General features: G+C 31.8%; 2 protein-coding genes across 2 annotated transcripts; one reads left to right on the top strand and one right to left on the bottom strand.

Annotated features, from left to right (window-relative positions):
• The first annotated feature begins 855 nt into the window (after positions 1-855).
• On the top strand, positions 856-3,985 carry LOC133830241 (ferric reduction oxidase 8, mitochondrial). Its single transcript, XM_062260176.1, has 8 exons — positions 856-1,065; positions 1,181-1,271; positions 1,367-1,552; positions 1,637-1,874; positions 1,959-2,286; positions 2,381-2,639; positions 2,741-3,432; positions 3,546-3,985. Exons 1-8 carry the CDS (start codon positions 909-911, stop codon positions 3,722-3,724), a joined length of 2,130 nt encoding a protein of 709 aa, XP_062116160.1. The 5' UTR covers positions 856-908; the 3' UTR covers positions 3,725-3,985.
• A 1,485-nt stretch (positions 3,986-5,470) lies between these two features.
• LOC133830240 (L-type lectin-domain containing receptor kinase S.1) lies at positions 5,471-7,863 on the bottom strand. Its single transcript, XM_062260175.1, has one exon. The coding sequence runs from the start codon at positions 7,643-7,645 to the stop codon at positions 5,618-5,620; it is 2,028 nt and encodes a 675-aa protein (XP_062116159.1). The 5' UTR covers positions 7,646-7,863; the 3' UTR covers positions 5,471-5,617.
• Between the last annotated feature and the right edge of the window lie 11,799 nt (positions 7,864-19,662).

Here is a 19,662-nt window from a genome sequence, read left to right as displayed (position 1 = left end):
TTATAGCAAATAAATAAAGTCAAGTTAGCTAGTTCTGTATGCTAAATACTGATTGCTAAAAGAATCAGAAAAATCAGAAAACTCATCATGTCAGCACTGATTGCTAGCTATACGTGGCTCATTTAGTAGCTGGCTTCCATGCCATTATATGAGATTAAAATTATAATTTTTTGGAGTTATCCTCTCTATTTTATTAGTTCTTTAAACAAGAACCACGAAAATACACCTGTTTGTTATGTGCCTTGTCTTGAACTTTTTACCAATCAATTTACAGTACTTCTCAATTGCAATTGTTTCTTGATGTAATTTTCTCTTGATGTAATTGTTTCTCAATGATCAAGACAAATGGAATAATTGGAAAAGCAGATTCCTAGTTGGATGGACCAGAATTCCAATATCTTAAGCTGGACCCTATATATTGAGTGAGAGAAAGAAAAAGGAAAAAGTATGACATAATGCTAAAGCTGAAAAGACAACAACTTGTATATACATACATGCATATATAAAGGGAAAAACTTTACAATAAGATTATAATAAATTTAAGTTATAATGCTATAGATTGCAACTTTAATTAAATCTTTCTATGTCATAATTCATAAGCATGGTGTATGAAAATTACAATAAAGGGTGTTGAAAATGGAATCATTTTGATATACATAACCCAACATTTCATATATATCAGCAGTGCCAATCTAATATGATTGCCAAAACAATGAGGAACAGAGGAAGTAGCCAACTAGCCATGTAATTGATAGGCACTTTTTTTGAAATGCGGTGGGTCAACATCTGATATCATCTAGTGGTGTCAACTGTCAACCTTTCTTTCTGTAAAACTATAAAATATATAAACCCTTTCCATACTAGGGGAATTAAAAAGAGACCTCTTCTCTCTGGCAATAGTACCAAATATGGCTGAAACTGCTCTTCTTACTGTTTTGAAAATTTTGATGACCTTGATATGTGCTTGTTGGGTTTCCCTTTGGATTTTGAAGCCTACACAGATGTGGACAAGGAGATGGAAAGAAGCAGAAGATAGATTTAGGCCTACTGTCTTTGGATATTATGGTAACATTGACCTTTTCATTCAGAGTTTTTTTTTTCATTACTTTACTTTCTGCCAAAACGCTTTTGCAGATACTTTTTAGAGCTGTGATGAAACACTGTTGTTGATATTTTGCAGGACTTAACTTTGTTGTGTTCACATTTCCTGTTATTGCTCTGGCTATAGTTGGATCTTTCTACTTGAATTTTCAGCTCAGGAAGCCTAGAAGGTAATATGAATATGTTCTTTGAAATTAGATAAAATACCAACTTGAAGCATTTGCCAAATTTTAACCTTACTTATCTGCTCATTTTGGAATTTTAGACTGAGGAGAAAGGCATTTTCTGGTCTCTCAAATCCAGTGGTTGTAAACACCCTTGTGGGCACTCTAACTGCTCTGGAAATCTTAGCAGCCTCCCTCTTTGTCCTCTTCTTAGTATGGACTTTTTATGCTCGAATCTCAAACGATTTGAAGAAGCTAACGCCAGCAAAGTCACTCAAAATGAAGTTGTGAGTAATCAATATCATCTGCAATAAAATACTCATAACACCAAAAGAGTTTCACCATAAATGATGCTCTTGATTATATCTCAGATGGCAACTAAAGTACTTGAGGGTGGCGACTCGATTCGGTTTGTTAGCAGAAGCCTGCCTAGCTTTACTTCTCCTTCCTATATTAAGAGGGCTGGCCTTATTCAGGTTACTTGGTATCCAATTTGAGGGTTCAGTGAGATATCATATCTGGCTTGGAACTGCTATGATAGCTTTTGCCTTTGTTCATGGAGCAAGTACATTGTTCATTTGGGGAGTTAGCCACCACATTCAGGAAGAGGTATTTCACTAAATTTCTTTGTACTTTGTCAATGTAAAACTTGTATATAATTTCAATTTTTTCTCTTGCGCTTTTTGAAAACAGATAGGAAAATGGCAAAGAACAGGCAGGGTATACTTGGCTGGGGAGATTACTCTAGTTACAGGTTTAGTCATTTGGATAACAGCACTTCCTCAAATAAGAAGGAAAAAGTTTGAAATCTTCTACTACACTCACCATCTCTACCTAGTCTTCCTTGTATTTTTCTTGTTTCATGCTGGAGACCGCCACTTCTATATGGTTTTTCCTGGGATCTTTCTCTTTGGGATTGATAAACTACTTCGCCTCATTCAATCAAGACCCGAAACATGCATTCTTTCTGCAAAAATCTTCCCCAGCAAAGCTCTAGAGCTTGTTCTACCTAAACATCCAAGTAACAAATTCTACTTCATAACTGAAAGACAGCATAAAGAATATTTTTTACTTGGTTCTTAAAGCTTTGTTTGTATATTTTTTATTGATTGCAGAACTGAAGTATACTCCAACAAGTGTAATCTTTGTGAAGATACCAAGTATATCAAAATTTCAGTGGCACTCTTTTAGTATAACTTCCAGCTCAAGTGTTGATGACCACACAATGTCTCTTCTTATCAAATGCCAAGGATCATGGACAAGTTCTCTATACAACTTGATTAATACAGAGCTAACATCAGGTTCTAATAAGATGAAAACCATACCAATTGCAGTTGAAGGCCCTTATGGACCTTCCTCAACAGACTTCCTTAGGTTCTTCACTTGACTTTTTCATGTCATCAACATTGTTCTAGCCATAGCCTAATTTTACATTTTTGTGTTTTCGATTCATTTACACATTTAACCCTTTGCAGTTATGACAGTCTGCTTCTGATTGCTGGAGGAGTTGGGATAACCCCATTTCTGAGCATCATGCAGGAAATCACTTCAGCTTGGCAAAGTGGGAATCACATTCAGTACCCCACAAGAATACAGCTTGTATTCATAGCAAAAAGTTCCCAAGATATTTGTTTGTTGAGCTCAATTTCACACCTTATTCTAAACCAATCAGCTGAACAGTTTCATCTCAAGTTAAAGGTATTTGTGACTCAAGAACAGCAATCTGGTGCAACAGTAAGAGAACTACTAAACGAGTTTTTGCAAGGCGAAACAGTGAATTTCGGTACAGATAGTTCAAGCTTTGCAATACATGGACTTGAATCTTTTCTTTGGATGGCTTCCATAGCTGGACTTTCTTCTATTGTGTTTCTTGCCTTTCTTATATGTTTCAGCCACATATTTGTTCCTAACCAGAATACCAAGGCATCTTCTAAAGAGAAGAACCCATCTTGGGTTGCTGATCTAATCATCTTATCTTCTTTTGTCATAGCAATAATATGCAGTAGTTTAGTTGCACTTGTAGTAAGATGGAAAAAACTTAACAAAGAAACAATCCAAGCTTCAGAAAAACATGTCAAATCATGGCAACCAAGCTCCATTGAAGCTGGATTAGGAGGAGCTCTTGAGAAACATGAGATTCATTATACAGGAAGGCCTAACTTTCAAGGTATGTATATACACTGACTTTAGTTTGTTTCACTACCCCAACTTTTATTTTTTTCTCAACTCAATAGTTGTTAAAAGAAAATTTTATGACCTGTTTTAACATATATGATGCAGAAATATTAAAAAAATTCCCAACTGAGACTGGTGGATCTGATATTGGAGTCCTGGTATGTGGACCTGAGACAATGAAAGAGTCAGTGGCATTATTGTGCAGCCAAAATTCTCAATGTTTCAAGTGTGGTGCTGAGAAGAAAACAAGCTTCACCTTCCACTCCCTAAATTTCACTCTCTGATTGGCCTGGCCCTGGCCAAACATATACTGTATACACTATATATAAATATATGTTTATAGAACACAGGTTTGATAGATACAAATCTTTATAAATTAAGATTAATTAAAAGTTTGCTTACCATACTTAATAGTGCATGTTATAATGTAGTGTATTTCAATAGGGTATTATTATGTGTCCCAATAAGCTTATAAAATATGAATTTAGCATGTAATAAGTCAATGACGTGTTTAATAATTATAGGTTGTTTCTTCTTTTTCTAAAGGTCAGCTCTGAATCAAATTATGATTAAACTTTCAATTAGTTCTATAATTAGTAATGGGTCAACTTAATTAACTTCTGACCACAAAATATTGTAGTTCTTATCTAAACTCTTTGGAAAGCTCTAGTATAGATGTTACAACATACAAGGTAGCATTAAGGTTTATTTATTTAATATTTAGGAAAAGTCATTACTTTATCTATAAGATGGGCTTCGACCAAGTATTGCTTGCCTGTAACCATCAATTTATTGGAAGAAAAATCTACATGGATACTCGTAGATGCGTACACATTAATTTATCTAAACCATATTATATATATTTTTTAGGCAACATCAAGTCACTTTCAAATAACTATCCTTTTCTCTCGTTTTCATTAGACTGTTTTATGTCATGTTCTCTATTGGCTGCCATCAAAAAGGGATACTCTTATCTTAGTATGAACACCCTTTGCCTTTCGAATTATCACTACAATGCATAATATAATAAAGAGAAAATATCAATTTAGCCTATGTATTTTTTTCCAAATACGCAATAGGGTTTTATATTTTGTTAAATGACACTTCGGATCCTATGTTTTACAAAATCGATCAAAATAGTATCATAAATTCGATTTTGGTCAAAACATTTTCCATTATTATTGGCGATGATTATATTTGACCAAAATTATATTTGATAACATTTTGACCACAATTGAGTCTAAAATATTATTTTGATCAATTTTATTAAATATAATGTCAGAATTGTCATTTAATAAAACACAATAATCAATAACGTATTAAAAAAAAATTATAGGGTCAAACTATTATAAACTCTATAATAAACAATTGAGATTGAGGTGTACCCAACTTTCATAACAAAATCACCCCATGTAATAAAGCCATGAGTTTGGCTAACATAGGGTCAAAAGTGGCACGCATGGGGCCAACTGTACCAGAAGCCAAAGCAATAGATACACATCTGTGTTTCTACTACAATGTTTTATTTAAAATATTGATTAGAAGTAATATTAATGATATGTAATATCTTTTTAACTAGTATAGACATGAAAAATAGTTTAAAAATATTCTTTAATCATCTTCATTGTGAAGTGCAACGTAAACAATGCCCTAATACATCCACTACTCTATTATTCAAAATACATTACTAATTTTTTTTTTCTATTTTATAGTAAATATTTATTTTACACCTAAATTTAGCTTCTTTATATTTTCTTTATATTATTTAAATATTAATTTTTTATTCATTAAAATACTAAAAAATAAGAGAGAAAAAGTTAAAGATAAATAAAAATAATTAAAATAGATAGAGGAAGAAAGAAAAAAAGAATAAAATATTTATAGATGAATGAATAATTATTTGTAATGTAAAGTAGTATTATTTATTGAGGTACAAAAATATAAAATAACTCTAGCTGAGGAAACTTATTTTTACTATTTTACCACATTCATTAGAAAACAAAAATGTGATGAAATAAGAAACAAAAGCATCATCCAAAATTTATCCAAAATTTATTCAAAGTGGTATCCTAAAAACCCTTAATTATGGCTAAAAGTATTACATCCAACCTATACCAAATCAATATTATATAAATATATATTTATAAAATAAAATAAGGCAAAAAAATAAAAAATATTTACACCGCCGGTGGAGGTGGAGCAAAAGCCGCCTCCGATGATTCATCACCACTGTCAACGACAGCACTACTATTACCTCCAACTAAAAACGACAACACTTCCCCCGGCGCTGACGTTGTCGTTTGCTCCCCAACCAACACTGCTACCACCTCCTTCATGCTAGGGCGGCGCTGCGGATCAGGGTGGCAACAAGCCAACCCAAGCTTCAAAACCACCTCCATCTCCGCCTCCTCGTACTCTCCACGAACCCTCTTGTCCGCCGCTTCTACAACCTTACCTTCCAAGTACAGATCTCTCACCCAGTCGATCAGCACCACCTCCTCTTCCACCGCTCCCAACTCAATCGGCTTCCTCCCACACGCCACTTCAAGAACAACCACACCGAACCCATAGACGTCACTCCCCGACGTCGGAGCCGCCACTGTGGCCAGTTCCGGCGCCAAGTACCCCAAAGTCCCCACGACCCGCGTCGTGTTTGCAACCTCCCCGTGCTGGTACAGCTTCGCTAGCCCGAAATCACCGAGTCGGCCACGCATCTCCGAGTCGAGTAGTATGTTGCTCGACTTAATGTCTCTGTGAACCACAACTTGATCCCATCCATGGTGGAGGTAGTTTAGGCCCTCGGCAACGTCAGCTAGTACCCGCCGCCGTTGTTCCCAGCCCAAAAGCTTCTTGGGCTTGTCGAAGATCCATTGGTTAAGGCTCCCATTGGGCATGTAATCGTATATAAGCATGAAATTGTTGCCTTTTTTGCACCACCCTCGCATTTGGACTAAGTTCTTGTGTTGAAGCCTTCCCATGCTTGAAATTTCGGCCATGAATTCTCTAAACCCTTGTTTCGAATCGTGGCTCACGCATTTGACTGCGATTTCGGTTTTGTTTGGTAACGTTCCTTTGTAAACTTTCCCGAACCCGCCTGCGCCCAGAAGTTGATTGTTGGAGAACCCTTCAGTGGCCTCGTCAAGCTCTTCGTAGGTGAATCGGTGAGGCCAGTACTCGTGTTCCCATTCTTCGATGTCGTCATCTTCTTCGTCCTTCAGCTTGCTCTTCCGCCAAAACCAGAAGGCCCCAATTGAACAAATCGCTACAAAAGCAGCGCAACCGATTACAATCCCTGAAATTTCCCCGGGAGATAGCGACGAAGAAGACGACTCCGGTACAAGAAAGACCGGCAAATTCGTTGTGTTGATCTCTCTCGAAACTCCAGTGTCGCTAAAGCTCCAAGCTAAAATCCTTTGCGCTTCGATCCATTGCGTTATCGAAGCCGAAAACCCAATAAACATTTCGTTGGAGATGAAATTCGCAATTTTCGGTTCTCTGTAAGTGAGTGTAGGTTTAACCGGACGAGGAACTCCAATGGGGGCAACAGTGACGTTAATTTCGAAATTGGTGCCATCGAATTCGATCCAAGCTCTGACGTTTGTCCCATCTCGCATTGGGGTTGGGACGAAGGACCCAGTTGAGTTGTAATACCCGGCGGGATGTGTCGTCTCCGATTCAATGCTGTTGAGATTAATTCCGATATGGTTGCTATCCGGGTCACCGAATTCCGGGTTCCGACCCGTGTCGAACTTGACGGCAAACAGGGGAGCTTCAGACTTCACCGTACCGTTGGTGAAGAGGCCGAAGTACTGACTGGAGATGGCGCCAGGAGGTGAAGTGAAGTTGGTAAGAACGAAGCAGAGGCCGAAGCCGGGGCTGGAGCTTATATCCGGCAAAACGGAGAAGACGAAGGAGGTGGAGAAGGAAGAAGCAGAGGAGGAATTTGAGCTTCTTCTCATGGCGATCTTAGAAGGGTAGAAAACTCGGCCCATGGAGATCTGGTTGGTGTTGGTGGAGTCATTAGTCAACCGAACAGTCGATGAGTCGAAGTGGGCGTCGTTGAGTAAGGTGACGTTGGTGGAGTTTGAGGCGGCGGCGAAAGAGTTTATGAGGAAGTCGACGGCGAAAGTTGGGGAGAGAAGGAAGCAGTGGAGCAGAATGATGATGAGAAAGGTTGTGACGTGAAGGGATTGACGGAGAATCATGGTGACCGGCGGCGAGAGATGACGATGAGTTTGGTCAAAGCTCAATTATCCATTGGATTGGAGAGAGTTAGAGGTGGCTAATGGCTCTACTATTATGAATATGGTTTCGTTTTTGTGAGGTTTTTGACTCTTTTTCATGATATTATAATTACTATTAGTCGTCCTCATTAGGTAGAAATAATAAATATCATTTAAAAAAAAAATTGTCATATATATGTAAGTGAATGAAAGACTACATTAATCAATTTTAGGAACTAAATACATTTTCATTTTTTACATACTTCACCCTTTTTTAGATAAAATAATCTTTATTATGTTGTTTATATAAAACACATAATTTCATGATAATTACCAAATAAAAATTTTGTATATTTTTATTCATTCTTTTTGTCTCCAATGTTATCTAATAAAATGATACAATTCATATGTGTATTATTGACTATTTATTTGTTAATACAAATGAGACAATATAAAAAAGAGTACGTTGGAATTTAAAATTTTAAACAAATCCAAAATGGTCAATACCATCATGCAAAATGAAAAAACGAAAACCTATTTACGAATTCAAAACAAGCTGGAATTCAATTTCTTTTTCCTTTTTATTATTATTTTCTTTTAGCAATTGATTATTGGGCTTTTTTCATTAATACATATATATATAAAAAAAAAAAATTAATGCAAATATACAGTAATTAAAATATTCATTCATTAATATATTCTTTTAAGATGTTTTGCAAAAATATGATTTGCACGATATATGTCTTTGAAATAAGTATTATAAACAATGTGAATCTTTGTCTAATTTGAAAGTGAATAAAGCATAGTCAAATATGGGTATATGTAGTATGTTTTGTTATTATTAATTTTTTTTTTTAGATTCTATGACACATGAGTACCATGTATAAAACTTTATGTTCATTTATATATATATATATACTAAATCATATATATATATTATCATAAATTATGGGTGTTGTACAAGTAAAATTATGTGGGTATATGTTCAACACGTGGAGTAGCTGCATTTATAAAAAAAAAAAAACAAGTATATAGTATGTATTGATATCGTTGATCTTCTCATTTTCATGATTATATATGTTACTTGAAACAAAGTTAAAGATCAACAATTCTATTAATATAATACTGAGGAAAATTTTATAATTGTGAAAATGTTAAATGTGTCAAATTGAAAACTTGGAAATGTCCATGTGAAGTTATGATGCTATTTTAATTAAATTAATTAATCCTTCCTTTTTTTAGTCTTTGTTTTGAAGAAATAAAATAAAAGAGGTTGCAACCTTCAATGTTTTTCTTCCCATCTTCAATATTTTTTTCCTCTAATTTTGAGTTGTGGTGATAAGTGTTATTTCTTAATCGGACTTGTTAATTGAAATTGTTGATACTACAAAAATTAAACTTTATGTTGCTTTGCAACTATATAAATGAAACTTTATATGGTTGTTTAAGGAGTTTCAATAGTTGCTTAACATGTTGCTTTATGAGTTGTTAATCAAGTTACTTTAACAACTGCATAAGGAGATTCAAGGGTTGATTAATAGGTTGTTTTATGGGTTGATTAGGATATTTAAGGTTGTTTAACATGTTGCTTTATATGTTGCTTAATATAGAATTACTTCAGAATTTTCAAGGGTTGCTTAAGAGGTTGCTTTATAGATTGCTTATGAAGATTATGGGTTGTTTAGGAATTTCAAGAATTGTTTAACATGTTGCTTTATGAGGATTATGGGTAGTCTAAGGAGTTTCTAAGGTTGCTTAACAGATTGTTATCTAGGGTTGCTTAAAGAGTTTCAAGAGTTGCTTAATAAGTTAATTTATGGGTTGCTTAACATGTGTGATTTATGTGTTGCTTAATAAGCTATTACATAAAATTGCTTCAGAATTTTCAAGGGTTGCTTTATAAAATGTTTATGAGAATTATGGGTTGCTTAGGAATTTTAATGGTTGCAGAACAAATTAAAAGAAACATATACTATTTCATTAAGTTTACGATGTAGCTGCAGCTCAGGTTGCATATATAAGATTGTTGTTGGTGTTCCATAGGAGCTTGCTGAGGTTGCATCTCATGGTGCTGATGTTGCATATGAGGTTGCTGGTATGGCTGCTTAGGATGATCCAAATAACTTTTTTTTTTCATCGTTGTTTATCAAATTGACAAATCAACCGAAACATCTAATAAAGCAACCAAAACAACCTTATAAACAACATCATTAGACATATGATGAATTCAAAATAACATTTAATAAGGTTACTATAGAGTTTAGGTTGCATATGAGGTTATTACGGTTAATTAAATTTATGTTTGTGTTAATATTTAATTGTAGCAACCTCATATATTATTATGTTGCTTTGATTTTATATTGATTGTTTTTTTTAAAAAAAAAATCATCAAATTAATTAGGAAAATTTCTCGTTCGTCATATTTATTGTCAACTTAAAGAAAAAACAACCTAATCATAATTTTTAATAAGTTTTTATTTCAAAATTAATATTGTTATAATAACATTAGTTCTACAAGTATTTTACTCTCATCATATATTAATATATATATATATATATAACTTTTTATAAAATGTGGAATCAATTTGATTCAATTCTCTCTTATAAATGGAACGCACTCATAATCATTTTAATCAATAAATAATATATATATATATATAAATATATATATATATATATGTGAGTACAATGAAGATGATGATAATGAATTAATAAAGAGAAACAGACCCACAAACTCAATTATGTTTATCTGGAGGCATTGATAAAAATACATATCATCATATAACAAAGTTGGTAAGTGGTAGACAACAACGTTTAAATAAAAAAATGTACTAGCTTTAAGTAGACCGTATTTTCTAAAATTTTAAATTAGTGAAATAGTATAATTGAAAAAAATACAAGAGTAAAACTTAGACTGTAAAATTGAAATTTTATAGTAAATCTTAGTATACCAGGAAATTTCCCTTGATTATTTTGCTCACAATTTAATAAAAATAAAAAAGAAAAAAACAAATTGGTCTCGTTACTACAAAAGCATATCCTATATGAAATTCTATAAGCATTTAATATTATGGATCTATTAGTGTAAATGTTATGTCTTCGCTCGTAACAATTATATTTTAATATAAAGTTATACAATAATTAAAAATAAACACGAGAATTGATTTTACTTACTTTTGACGGTGGTTGTGTTTTTGCGTTCAAAGTTAAAGGAGACACGTCTATGGTGGTATTAGATGTCTGATTAAATATAGCTGTGATTTTGACCCAAAAAGACTTATTTTTTATATTTATATTTATTTTTCAATGGTGATGTGTAACATTATTGGACGACTACTTGGCTAGGCTTAATGTGTTCATTATGAAACTGTCATTTTATATATTATACAATTTGAATTGGTGATGACTTTTTTATCCTGTTGTTTTTATTCGTTCAAATGCATATTATCTATAAAATCGGCCATTGCATAATTGAAAGAAATATTTTTTTTTAATAGTTGATTAAGAAAAGAAAGCGGAATGTTATAAAATTCTTAATTTGTCTAGTTTAATTTGTGGTCCTAACTTTATACATATATATTATAATGAACCAAAGGGGTAATAAAAAGGTTTATTAACTTCTGAAGATTCATAAGTTTACATTTTGATTATTACAATATATGAGTTTACTTTTTTTTTCTTTTGTCTCATTAACTGTTTTTAATGTTTACTGTATATGTTTTGTAAAAATATTCAAATAAACTCATACATTTAATTTGATGTAGAAAAAAATTGAATATAATAATACAAGAATAATTTTATTTTGGTTCTGAATTATTAATTTAATGAATTATTTGTGATTTTAATTAAAAAAAAATTTCATTAAAATAAAATATAAAAAATTATATTTATTTAAACTATTTTACAAATTATAAATACAAAAAGTAATTTGTCATGTCAAAAAATAATAAGATACAACACAAAATTAAAATTTATATATAAACCATTAATATATAAATCTCACAGAGAAAATAATTCCAATATTTTGAAAAGTAATGATAAGACAAAAAGTATTTATCTTGTTAAAGAAAAAATTATGTGTCACTTTTCTTCCAATATCTGTAAAATAGTGTCAGATTTACACTAAATTGCAGTATTTTATATCTCATCTCTACACCAATATTTATTTTAAGTTATAGTTTTTTTTTTTTTTTTGAGAATATTTTAAGTTGCAGTTAACATTAATAAAATTTTGAAAGAAAAGCTATCATACGTTCACATACAAAGCAATTATTTGTCGATATTAATATATGTAAAGATTTTATGAGATTGGGAAGTGAGAAATTCATTATGTACTCTTTAAAAATGAGCTCGAAAGAAAAATCATTAGGAAATTTGAACTTATATGCTTAAAGTTACAAGAGTACTTATATTTAAAAAAAATAATGATATGTGTACTTAAAACATAAACATTACACACAATAATACGACAATACTTTTTAAAATAGTAAATTTAAGTTTTGATAAATGTGATTGACTAAGTTAAATTATTATATCATTGTGTGTAATATTTATATGCATAATTTGAGTACACATATCATTACTCATTTTAAAAATATACCTGGAGTAAAAATTTGAAAACTTATTTTCAAAATAATTTTTGAACCAAAATACCCTTTTACTATTTCCACCAAATATTTCTATTCTTTCTCTCACAAAAACAAAACTCTAAATCTGAAATCACCCATTCCTAATTTTAACTCATTTAATCAAAAAAAGCTTCTATTTAAAAATTAAAAAAAAAACAAAGCATTCCAAAACAACAAGAAAATTGCATATTTCCAACTAAAAATTCAATAATATTCAGCATCTTAAACCCATGAAAATACTAAGATTGTATTTGACTCCTTAACTAAAAAATTATTTTTTGTTTTTAAAATTTAAAAATTGTTTTCTAAAAAAAACAAGTAAATGTGTTTAACATTGTTTTAAAAAACAATTTCTAAGAAGAAAGTTATAAAAAATAGAAAATTTTGATAACAACAAAAAGTTGTTTTTAGTTGTTCTGGAAAAAAAAAAATCTCACATAACTTTTTTAATTATTATTATCTCACAATACTTTATCTCTCATTAATTTATCTCTTCTCACTTTCTCTAACATCACTTTCTCTCTCATCACTTTTGTTCTCATTATTTTCTCTCTCATCACTTTATATATCATCATTTTCTCTCTCCTCATTTTTTCTATCTCGTCATTTTCTTTTTTTTTCTTGCATCATTTTCTCTCTTCTCAATTTTTTTTCCTCAAAATTTATCTCCTTGCTTTATCTCTCCTTATTTTTCATCACTTTTTCTTTCACATTACTTTATCTCATTATTTATTACAAACTTTTAAAAGATTTTTCTCTTTGTAAATATATTTATTAATTTTTTATTTAAGATTTAAAAAAAAATAAAACTAAGAAATTATTTTTAGAAAATATTAATCAAACACCTATTGTTTTTTTAAAACTACAAAAACTGTTTTCTGTTCTCATTTATGAAAACACAATTTTGAAAACAAAAAACTGAAAACAATGTCAAACAGACCCTAACTTTCCCTGTTCTTAAAAAAATTCATGGGCTATAAAAACCTTTATTGGCTACCTTTATTTTAGACAAAATATTTTTAAGTAGTTGAGAAAAATCGGTGGCATATCCTTATTGATTCATGATATAATTGTCACTTGATTCAGCTCATTTTAATGTTAAAATATCTTTTAGTGTGAATACAATATTTTTACCATATTTATCACAAATAATCTTTATTGGTAAAATAATGTATTTAAATTATCTTGTGAGAATATTTTCAGGGATTATGTTCATCCAGGAAAAAAATGTTTTCGAAAATGAACATGGTCAAAAGAAATGACCAAGTTCGTTCTGCCAGATAAATCTAATGTCGTTGTTGACTCAGTAGGTTCCTGCTTCGTTGGAACAGAATCAACCTGGCTGACAGATTTTTTTCAATCAAAGAAATTTGTAAATATCCTTGTATTAATTGCAAGATTTGAGAAGAGTTGGCCTTGGACGTTTTTCTCAGCTATAAATACCTTGCTAAGGCCTTTGGAAAAATGATCTTCACCATTTTATTTTTTGTAAACACTTGTTATTTTCTAGGAGTGTTTCTTTGTAAAGATTAAGTTGCTCACCTTAATCTTTGTGTGTGAGCTAAGTGCATTTGTCCATATATCTATCTTGTTCCTTATAAACATGTGGTATCTCTTGTGAACTTGTTTCTAAGGATCTTCAGGAGAAGATTTCTTCAAAGTCTCACTTTGGGAGGAAGATAGCACTCACTATTCTTTAAAGGGATTTCAAGAGAATCAGCGTTTCATCAAAACCAAATTCATAGAGAATAGTACAACAAGATTGATGCAATACTTTAAGAGGGAGTCTTACATTGTTTAAGTCAATGCTTTTGTACACATTATTTATTTACTAATTGGTTTATTCTCTGGGCGTGGCCCCAAGGAGTAGGTTATCCGAAAGGGTTTCTGAACCTTGTAAAAACGCGTTGTGTTCTTTATTATTTTTGCACTTTCTTTTTATTGTGTTCAGTTTCTGTCGTGACAAGTTCTTATTCTGCCTTGATAGATCTGAAATCTGTTTCAACATTTAATTACCATTCTGCACCTTAATTAATTCACCTAGTTTAATTAATTTGGTAATTACTAAATATGGAATTACAATTGGTATCAGAGCAGGTCACTAAGCTCTTAGTGAGATTTTGTGGTTTTTCGTTTGTTTTGTTTCTTGTGAAATGTCTTTCTTTGCAGAAGATGGATCCATAACTCACCCGCCATTGCTAAATCATACAAACTATCCATAGTGGAAAGTAATGATGAAAGCATTTATCAAATCCCTTGATGAAAAGGCTTGGAGATCAATATTGACAGGTTGGACATCACCTGTCGAGACAGATTCGAAATCCGGTAAGACACAGGTAAAATCTGAACTTGAATGGTCTAATGAAGAAGATAAATTGTCAATTTATAATAATAAAGTTTTACATGCAATTTTTAATGGTGATGGTGAGAGTTATATAAAATTGATTTCTTCTTATGAGTCTACCAAAGATGCTTGGGAAATCCTTCAAACTCACTTTGAAGGAACCGCTGATGTTAGGCGATCTAGGCTTGTAATGTTGACCACAAGATTTGAAAACCTTCACATGTATGAAAAAGAAACACTCATTGAGTTTTATGAAGCATTGTCTAACATTGCTAATGAATATTTTGCTTTAGAGGAAAAGTTATCTGACTCTGTTTTGGTTAGGAAAATTGTTAGATCTCTTCTTGACAGGTTTCAATCCAAGATCACAGCCATTTAGGAGGTAAAGAACCTTGACACCTTGAAAGTTGAGGAATTGATGGGATCTCTTCGACCTTTTGAACTTAATCAAAAGATCTGCCAACAAGAGAAATCAATTGCTGTGAATGAGAAATTGATTGCCTTGAAATCTTCCAAAGAGAAAGTGGAAAAATCAGATGTGGAAGATGATGATGAAATGATCCTGTTATCAAAAAACTTTAAGAAGTTTATGAAAAAGATTGGTAACAAGAAAAAGATGTCTAAATCCTCCAAAGGTAATAATTTTTCCAAACCGTTTGAATCTACTAATGAAAAACGTATTCAATGCAGGGAGTGTGAAGGTTTTGGACCATATTCAATCCAAATGTGCTAATACCTTGAAGAAAAATAAGAAGGTCATGGCAGCCACTTGGAATGACCAGGACTCTAAATGAGAACCTTGTTCCCATGGTTATTTGGATGAATCCAATTTGGATGAGCATTCCTTGAAAGAATCATACAAAAACATATATGATCAATGTTTGAAAGTGTGTTTAGATAACTGATTTATGGCAAACAATAACAAAGTTCTCAAGAAGAGAAATGAAGAACTTGACTATCTTGTTAAAAAATATGAAATTGATATTGTTGCTAAAGAAATGTTTGTCTAATGAAGTTAATCAAATTGTGAAAGGTGTCAAAATGCTTAATCATAGATCTATGGTTTTGGATGATGTTCTGCTTGCAGGTCAAAAAGCTTGTGATTTTCCCAGGTTCGGATCAAATGGATCTAAACCTAAAGGAAAAAAAATATTTATTTATGGAAATATTCATGTTGTATCGATGACTAATCCTTCTGCAGGTTCTACTCAGACTCACGTGACCTCATCTTCTCAATATGTCACAACACATGAGAAACAAACCAGAAATTTTGCAGAATAAAAAAACCTGGTCATTTTATTCCAATTTTCCATTTATGAGGAGTGAAAGGTCATATTCGACCTAAATGTTTTACCTTGATGAATTTTCTTCAAAAAAATTACTTTGATCATCATGGTAATTTGAGACAAATGCCCTTAAAGAAAATGACTCCACCTAAGAAAGTTTGGGTGAAGAAAAATAAATTCAAATGTCTTGTTGCCTTTATTTGTCTTAGAACATGTAGCACCCACATTATTTTGATATAATATAGCCAATAATCACATGATTGCATTGCATTGCATTACATATCATACAATATGTATACTTTGAGCATATGCATATTCTTATAAGTGTTTTCATGTATAAGTATAAAAGTTGTGTATGTGATGTCTATATGTATGCTCAATATTATTAACTTTCTGGCATTTGAGTTGTCTTTTATGGGTGTTTGATGTGCTTAAGATATAAGAAAGTATGAAAAATATGGACAAGGCATGGAATTAAGTGAGGAAAGTGAGATATAGAAGGCAAAAGATGTTAAGTGGTGAAAAATAGTACAATGTCGATTACTAGTATTTCGGGGTAAAATTGAGTATTAGTAGATTTACCAAATATAATTGAGGTATGATTAATGTCTCATTGATGAATTAAAAATGGTTTTAGAACCATTAGATCAATTCTTGATGGGAGGTATACATAATCAGTGGTATTGATGCAAAGTGAAAACGAGCTTAGCATAAGTGCGCTACGCTCGATCGGGTAAGCATAACTATTGGGTATGAAGTCATATGGACCTAAGGTTTGGTGTGAGTGTTTTACACATAAGGATTGTAGGCCTAGCAGATGATTAAGTCAAAATTATTGAAGTGATAAGGTTTTCATAAGTCAAAAGGTGAAATGATGAGGTGAAAGGTGTCAAATTTTGATACAATAAGGCGAAATTATTGAAAATAAAGAATTTTCATCAACCTTATCACTTTGAACGACCATTATTATGAAAAACAGAGAGAAAAGAAAACCAAAAATCATTTCTTGGCTGGTTTGAAGAAATTCTAAGGAGATCCAAGTGAAATCAAAGCCAAAGAAGTGGATTAAGCTTAGTTCTAGCCTTTTTATGGTAAGTTCTTGTACTTGGAAGTTAAACTATGTTTTTGAATTTTTTTGAGAGCTTATCTATGGTGTTTTATCTCTTGTTAAGATATTTCTTGGTGGTTTCCAAGTGGTTTGAGGTTTAAAAAAGCTAGAAGAGATTGTTTTCACCGAAAAGTTGCTCGGTAAGTGAAATTTTGCATTTTATGAGGTTTTTGGGGTTCTTGGAGTACAAACTGAATTTTGGTTATTTGAATTGAGTTTATAAGAGAGTATAAATATTTATAAATGTTTGAATAGATGTGGAGACTCATTTAATTTGGGTGATGATCTAGGAGATTAGAATTTTATCAAAATCGGTATATGATAACTTTATGATGAATCATGTTGGTATTTGGGATATATGGTTATGGCAGGTTATTTGATGTTGATTATTGGTTGATTTTGATATTTGAGGGTAGCTAAAATTAAGGGGAAACTCTGTGAAAATTTCCCCAAATGTCTAAGATAAATTTAACGCTCGATCTAGGTGGTTTAAGGCATTTTAGGCATGAATGGGATATGAAATTTGATATGATGTTTTATGGGTATTTTTAAATGATAGTTCAAGGTCTTACTGCCTTCATTATAATGAGAAATCCATGCCATTGTCAAGATAAGCACATCAACACCTAAGACACCACTTGTTACACGATGAATTATATTTTGGACAGAAGGTAAGTAAAGTACTCAACTGCAACACAAGAATTACATGTTATGTGAAAGTATGCATTATATGAATATTTTGTGAGTAAGTGGTATTAACATACATTGATACTTCATCATAAATTTGTATGCATGACATAATAGTGATATGGTAAATTATTATATGATATAAGACCATGCATGATATTATGATGATTAATTATATGATGCCTTTGCAAGTTTTGTGCAACATAAAAGAAAGTTGTAATAAGAAGTTTAAGTTCAGTGCCATTGTTTTGAAAAGGCAAATGAAAGTGTTAATAAGTGTAAACGGAGGCCTATAGTAGGCTTATAGTGGCTGCCCAATAATTTGGGCTAGGTTTTAGTGAACCAATTATATTGTTTGACATGTTTCCGTTTTTATTTTCCCTCCATATGAGTTATTGTTATATGTATTGACACCACAGTGTGTGGCCGCCTTAACTCTTGAGCCCGACGGGGCAACGATGGAATAAGGTTTTTAATGTGCCCTACTGTGGTGATGGCTAGCCGAAGGAGAACCCATGGGATTTTATATTATATGTGTAACAAGCCCTGCAGACATTGACCAATTCAAACAGTGTGCACAATATTAAGGGGCCCAAAATTTAAAAAGAAGTTATGTATGTCCATGGATATTGGGTAATCATTAGCATTGCATGCATTACTTTTCTTACTGAGCTTTAGGCTCACATTTGTCTTGTGTTGCAGGTAGAGAAAGAAATGTGTGAATGACATGAGGAGAATTGAAGCATGGTCCTGACCCTGATTTGTGCATATGAACATATCGACCTTTTGTGGGTTATTTTAGTTATCAGTGAGATGTTTGTAATAAAGTGTGAAGTTATGTTTTGAAAATAAATTGGGTTATTTAATACTTATGTATAATATGTTTGAGAGACACTTTATGTTTAATGTAAATAATGTGAAATAAGTTTTCAAGTTTAAAAAAAAATGTCCAGACTTCCGCAGTAATAAATTATGATATAGTTTTAAAACGTAACACCTCAAATATGGTTTTAACTAAAATAAGTGAGGGTGTTACAGAACATGTGCTTCTAACTTTTGGTTTTTTGATATTGGTTGTTGTAGGCATATGACGGGTAACAAAAGCATACTCACTGACTTCAAGACTTTGAAAAATAGGGAAGTCACATTTGGAGATGGTAAGTCTTGTAAGGTACTTGGTAGTGGCACTCTAAATTTTTAAGGACTACTAAAGTTGCAAAACATTCTTTTGGTTGATGGACTCAAAACTAATCTAATTAGTATAAGTCAAATTTGTGACCAAGAGTTGTTTGTAAATTTTTCTCATGATAATTGTTTTGTGCTTGACCAAGATGAAAATTGTGTTTTTAAGGGTTATAAATCTATTGATAATTGTTACACATTATTTCCATCACACAATTGTCACGCAAACACAAGGAGTGATACTAATTTGTGTCATGAAAAACATGCTCATGTGGATTTTGAAAATTTGAGAAAAATTGGAAGTGTGACTCATGTTTATGATTTACCAAATTTAAGTAAATATTCTTTTGGTAAATGTGAAACATGTCGACTGGGACAACATTTGAAAATTTCCCATGAATTTTTTTTTTTTTTGTGTTGATGTTGTGTTGCGACACACAAAAGAACTTGTTAAAAATAAAACTTTGGTCTTATAATATGTTGAGATTGCCAAAAAAATTGCAAACATTTTCACAAAATCCCTAGATGCGATCAAGTTTGATTCCCTCAAGAAATCCTTGGGGGTTTGTACTAATTTTTTTTTTTATTATTATTATTATTTTTGCCATATCCTTGACATTGTGTTGCTCAAAAGTTGTCTTGTTCTTGTCCAAATTGAGAAAATTGTAAAAACTAGTTTTTAACATTATTTTACTCCTTGGTTAGTTTTTCTAGTTAATATATCATGCTTAGTGGTCTCGAAAAATAAATAGGTCTATCCATTT

Source organism: Humulus lupulus, chromosome 4 (assembly GCF_963169125.1).
Source record: "Humulus lupulus chromosome 4, drHumLupu1.1, whole genome shotgun sequence".
Lineage (NCBI taxonomy): Eukaryota > Viridiplantae > Streptophyta > Magnoliopsida > Rosales > Cannabaceae > Humulus > Humulus lupulus.
The sequence above is the reverse complement of the archived record's forward strand: the minus strand, read 5'-3'. Positions and strand labels throughout refer to the sequence as shown.

What these genes read in the sequence shown, in the direction of transcription:
- LOC133830241 (XM_062260176.1), top strand. Translation starts at nt 909, where the DNA reads ATGGCTGAAACTGCTCTTCTTACTGTTTTGAAAATTTTGATGACCTTG. An exon ending in CAGCTCAGGAAGCCTAGAAG is followed by an intron (nt 1,272 to 1,366) that starts GTAATATGAATA and finishes TTGGAATTTTAG; the next exon opens with ACTGAGGAGAAAGGCATTTT. An exon ending in TCCTCAACAGACTTCCTTAG is followed by an intron (nt 2,640 to 2,740) that starts GTTCTTCACTTG and finishes AACCCTTTGCAG; the next exon opens with TTATGACAGTCTGCTTCTGA.
- LOC133830240 (XM_062260175.1), bottom strand. Translation starts at nt 7,645, where the DNA reads ATGATTCTCCGTCAATCCCTTCACGTCACAACCTTTCTCATCATCATT.